General features: G+C 40.4%; 1 protein-coding gene across 7 annotated transcripts in view; it reads right to left on the bottom strand.

Annotated features, from left to right (window-relative positions):
* NBEAL1 (neurobeachin like 1) overlaps positions 1–5,371 on the bottom strand; it is a 166,285-nt gene extending 160,914 nt beyond the window's left edge. For 4 of the 7 annotated variants that reach the window (XM_061148972.1, XM_061148970.1, XM_061148966.1 and 1 more), the window contains exons 1-2: positions 5,059–5,187; positions 3,922–4,199 (exon numbers count right to left, since the gene is read on the bottom strand). In XM_061148972.1, the coding sequence (XP_061004955.1) occupies positions 3,922–3,972 (51 nt within the window). In that variant the 5' untranslated portion in view covers positions 3,973–4,199; positions 5,059–5,187. Of the gene's footprint in view, positions 1–3,921; positions 4,200–4,517; positions 4,710–4,736; positions 4,844–5,058; positions 5,188–5,348 lie in introns of those variants that run through there. The other 3 variants (XM_061148967.1, XM_061148969.1, XM_061148968.1) reach the window with 3 other exon arrangements.
* Between the last annotated feature and the right edge of the window lie 86 nt (positions 5,372–5,457).

A 5,457-nucleotide genomic window follows, 5' to 3' on the forward strand; every position in this document is an offset into this window, starting at 1 on the left:
GGGAAAGGCTACCCACTCAGGTATTCTTGGGTTTCCCTTGTGGCTCAGCTGTTAAAGAATCCGCCTATAATGCGGGAGAGCTGGGTTTGATCCCTGGGTTGGGAAGATCCCCTGGAGAAGGTAAAGGCTACCCACTCAAGTATTCTGGCCTGCAGATAATGCTCAATGGCAACCTTCAATATATCACTTTAGATAGAACATTATGACAGCATCTTAATACTCATTTACTGCTAAAACACCATGGGATATCTGGGCCAAGGTTTGCAGTGTGGCAAAGAGGGAAGATGTCTTAACCATACATATTGCCCTGAAGCAGACCTTCATAAATCTTCAAAGTCTTCTTTAGTCAGGTATGTGTACAGTGTTTGATATGAATGGAATACCAACAAGGGCAGCAAAAGAGAAGACAGTGTTTAAATTTTACTCATTAAGATGAACTTGATAATCAAGAAAATTAACTGGTCACCTTGGGAGGATGCTAGTAATCAAGGAATTATTCTGAAAACAAAGAGAAAGAATCAAACATTTATTCTGCCTGACTTCCCTTTAAGGAACTGTCATCAAATAATTGACAAGGAGACATTTTTCTATATATGTTCTACTAATAAATAAAAGATAAATCATAGTTTTTCAAACTCCTACTGAAATAATTAACGTGTGTAGGCAAAAGTCACTGATGGCCAAGACACTCATGAATTATACTAGCCTCCCCACACCAAACAGAATGTGAATCAATGAAGCCTCCTGATCTGCCAGTGTGCAAACACCAGCAGAAATAACAATTAAGTGAAAGTTGTTCAGTTGTGTCCGACTCTTTGCAACCCCATGGACTGTACAGTCCGTGGATTTCTCCAGACCAGAATACTGGAGTGGGTAGCCGTTCCCTTCTCCAGGGAATCTTCCCAAACCAGGGATCGAACCTAGGTCTCCCGCATTGCAGGCAGATTCTTTACCAGCTGAGCCACAAGGGAAGCCCAACAATTAAAATCAAGGGAATTCAACATGCAAAACCCAACTCAGGAAATTTTAATGTCAAAACCTGGTTTCGTCAACAAATACATAGAAGGGATAAAAAGTGTGGTGAGGAGGAACCCACAGATTAAGACTTCACAGACAAATTTTCAGCAAAATACAAGTATGTTTTGTTTAAATACTGTGTCAAACAAATAGTAGGGAAATAAGAACACTTATGAAGCTCAGGAAAGTTTGAAAACTGACAAGATATTTGATGATTTAAAGAATTATACTCAGATTATGTTTTTAAGAGGAGTTCTTACTTTACAGATATATTTTTAAATATTTATGGATCAAGGGGAGATGTATGGAGAGAGCAACATGGAAATTTACAATACCATATGTAAAACAGATAGCCAACAGGAATTTGCTCTATGACTCAGGGACCTCAAATAGGGGCTCTGTGACAGGCTGAAGGGTGAGTGGGACGGTGAGGGAGAAGAGAAGGAGATTGGGGGGGCAGAAACCACAAAATTCTGTAAAGCAATTATCCTTAAAAAATTTAAGAAAAAATTTATGGATCAGATATGTTGTCTGGGATTTCCCTTAAAATAATTCAAGGGTGGAGAGAAGGGTAGGGTAGGCTTATAGCTGAAACATCACTGAATATGAACTGATAGTTTTTGAAGCACAGTAACAGATAATGAAAGTGTTCACTACAGTATCCTCTCTATTTGTGCCGGTTTGAAATTTCTCATAATAAAAGTTTAAAGAAGAAAGATGAACTAAAAAGTATCACTTGATAATCCACAGGATAGGGATTAAAAAAAAGCTCCTTGTCCCACAGAGGTCAAAACAAATGAAAATCATACGGTGAGTTAGACAAGAATTCTCCTTGTATACACAGTACTACTTTACAAATAAGAGAACTGAGACCCAAAGAGATAAGTCCTGAGCAAGGTCACAAAAGAAAGCAGCAGAGCCAAAACTAGACAGCACAACTGCAAGCCCAAAAAGAGGTCTAAGTCCGAGCCAAGTTAAAAGAAGATCTGAGCAGTCCTGAAGTAGTCAGAAAGCCCATCAAAGGTGTAAAAAGAAAGTCTTAAATGTTAGTCAAGAGAAAAAGAGAAAGCCAGGTGGTTTGACGGGCTGTGTGCTAGAGTGAAAGCCGTAAGGCTAGAAGACAGTACCACAGAGAACTGGGTATTAGGGAATCATCCTCACTAGCAAGCAAGAGTTAAATCTAGGATGCATATTTGGAAGCTACTTGAATTCAAGGTGTTGAAAGAAAAGAAAGTTGTCTGGCTTACAAGAGCTTAATCATGAATTGCTGAAACATAAAATCATTACTTTAAATAATGATTTATGAAAACAGCTGAAAAAAATTATAATCTTAAGAGCACAAGTGATTTAAATCTTAAATATAAAAATGGGATTGATCTTCCAGCCCAAGCATAAGTTTCACAATTTGACCACAAAGGGGCTTCAATATTTACTCAAACATTCTCATAAAATAGTAACATTTATGTTAAGTCATTAAAAACAAAATTCTGTGTATGTCAACAAAACTGCACTATCTTTTCCATAAGCACAGTGTCCCTTGAATAAAACATGAACTCGACCTAGAAACAACACGACTAGTTAGTAAGACAGTGTAACTCCATTTACTTCTTTGTCATTCTTAAAGTGTAAAACCTAGTAAGTTTGATGGATTTTTAAAGGAGTCATTTTCAAACTACTGGGCACACATACTAAAACGTAAAAGACATTTTAATTTTTGGCTGACATGTGTTACTATTTTCAAAAGTAATGAACTGGATTCCTTTTTTATTGGAAGAGTGGCCTATTTTTAAAAATTCATTTCTGGCATTAAATTACACAAGACTAAAAACTATTTCAAAAATCCATGTTAAATATTTCAAAGTATATGTCCTTCAGTAAGAAATACCAAACCAGGAAGTCACAGAAAACTCCAGTGTGAGCTCTAATATTTAAGATAACTGAAATCATCTGTTAAAGAATAACTTGTCCTTTAAAGAGCTCAAAGTATTGAAAGGGAGCCCTAAGGGATAAAGCAGAAACAGAAGCTGAGACCTTCACAGAGACCTAAAGTAATTTAAGTAATGAATTAGAGATGTTACTGTGACACATGCCAATATCTTCAAAGTAGTAATGTAGCTCCTTACTTGAAAAACATGTTTTTAAGTAGCACCCTTCTCCTCTAATAACACGCAATCAAAACTAACATGTAAAAATTCACATAAAGATGAAGAGTGAAAAAATAATTTTTGAGCGACCAAAGTAAAAACAGTGAAGAGTTATAATAGATAAGAGCACAGACTTGAATCGGCAGTGCTGACTTCCCAGCTATATTCAGAAGCAGAAGGGGCTGCTTCTTACTAACCCCTTTAAATTCTGCATCAGTTCTTCTCATTAATAAAAAAAAAAAAAGCGGGGGGCGGGGGGAGTGGGTATTACAATACACATTTCCCAAGATTGTTGTGAGGATCAAGGGAGACAATGGTGCTAACATCAGGGCAAGCTTATAGTAACCACTTCAAATCAATAGCCTTTTTATATAATAATCTTTTAAGAGGTTAATTATGAGAAAAATGCTTAATTCTCTTCTCATAACAATATCTCTATCCTTACTCCGAAGTGTGGGAGGAAAAACTAGCACAAACAAAAGTACAAATATTTTATTTTTCTCAAAGGTTATAATTCTACTTAGATAATTTCAGGATCACTGAAGACAAATTAAAACCACACCCTACAGTTTTTAATAGCATGCCAATACTGTGTTTGTGTTCAAATCTGATAAAGTGGAAAAAAGAAAATTCCGTGTTCTTAAAGTCAATACTGGGAATAAATATGCCATTATCCATTAAATAAATTGCTGATAAGGCAAGTCACAAAATTTTATAACAAAGTATTTTAAAATTAGAAATAAAAAAGGAAAGCAGTTACCTTTGCACAATAAAGCATCCAAAGTTCAAAGAGTCTCTCTCTAGATGCCATTCTGGCTTTCACTCTGGCACTTTAATTTTTCCTCAAAAAAAAAAAAGTTCAAGACCATAGAGTGTTCATTTTATTTTCCAAGTTTTTCAGCCGTTACAGTAAAGCTCAAAGCAGTAAGGAAAACAAAAAGAAGTGGAACAAATGGACTCCCTTCTGGTCAATAAAATTTAGCTTCAGCAGTTTCTCCAACCTATCATCATCGGTGGTCGTTGGATAATTATAAAAACCTGTGAAAGAGAAAAACATGCAAGGATTTGCTTTAAAAAGAGGCTATAATAGTAACTGCAGGTTTATCAGAACTAGAAATTTATCTACATCACGTCAACGAACAACCGGCTAAGCTTTTACAACCGACTGAATTTCACAGAAACTTGTTTCAGGAAAACATCACAACTAATGCAGTATTTCATATCAACATAAAGTCCGAATCCCCTTGGACAGAACTCAAAGATGAGTACTTATAACAAAAAATTTGTCCAATGATAATAAGCAGCAAAAATGCCACTCATAGACTTTCTATAAACTTAAGAAAGAGCACAACTTACTACTAACACATTGCAGACATAGAATCCCTCAGAATTTTACAGTCGGCTTCTTAAAACTTGTTGGGAATGTTTGCTGTTGTGTTGCTGGGCAGGGCGTGGGGAGGAGGGTGAAAAATTCCTGGTCTGTTTGTTTGAACAATCCTCAGACAGTAAACGTCGACCAGCCCACCTAGCCTCTCCACCTCTCCACCCAGTAAGAAGAAAGGACCACAAACGCACCAGTCAGGAAAACACCCTGGGAAAGGCTCCAAGTGTTTTGGGGATCTTTAAATTTCCACCTCGCAGCCCAGACAACCGAAAGGGAGACAAACTTAATCTGTGCCAAGCTGCCAAGAGATTTGGAGAGGAGACAAGAAGAGCAGGGCGTCCCCCGACCCGCTATCCACGCCCTCCCGACCGCACCGGGACACGCCCCGGTCAACCTCGCCCCCTCACGGCCGCCCCTCACTCTAGCGCGCGTTCGCCACCAAGCACCCGGGCCCTCCCATTTCTGCCACGCAGCCCTCGCTTCCTATGACCCGCCACCCATCACCGCGCTCACTTTGGTGGGACTGTGCCGCCGCCGCCAAGCCGCCGTCTCACTCGCTTCCCTCGCCCCCTTCCCAAGCCAAAGCCCCGTGTCACCCCTCAGCCAGGCCGGCGGGCGGGAGAGGGAGGCGGGGCGGTGACGGGTCGAGGCGGGGCGCGAGGGCTGGGAGGGGCCAGGGGCGGGACTGCCCTTTCGGCTAATCACTCCTGCCCTTAAGGTTTTACCCGCCCCGGGTCACTAGCTGCTCATTGGCCGCAAAGGCTGGAAGGGGCGGGATTATCTGGCGCCTCGCCCCTGCATACCTGCGCAGGCTCAGTCGGCCCGGCTCCTGAAGACCCTGCGGCGGTCCCCGGCGGAGCTCTCCAGACTTCCCCGAGCTGGACGAGTTGCAGGACAGACGTGCTTACGTCC

The sequence above is a fragment of the Dama dama genome, chromosome 8 (genome assembly GCF_033118175.1).
Source record: "Dama dama isolate Ldn47 chromosome 8, ASM3311817v1, whole genome shotgun sequence".
Taxonomy (NCBI): Eukaryota; Metazoa; Chordata; class Mammalia; order Artiodactyla; family Cervidae; genus Dama; species Dama dama.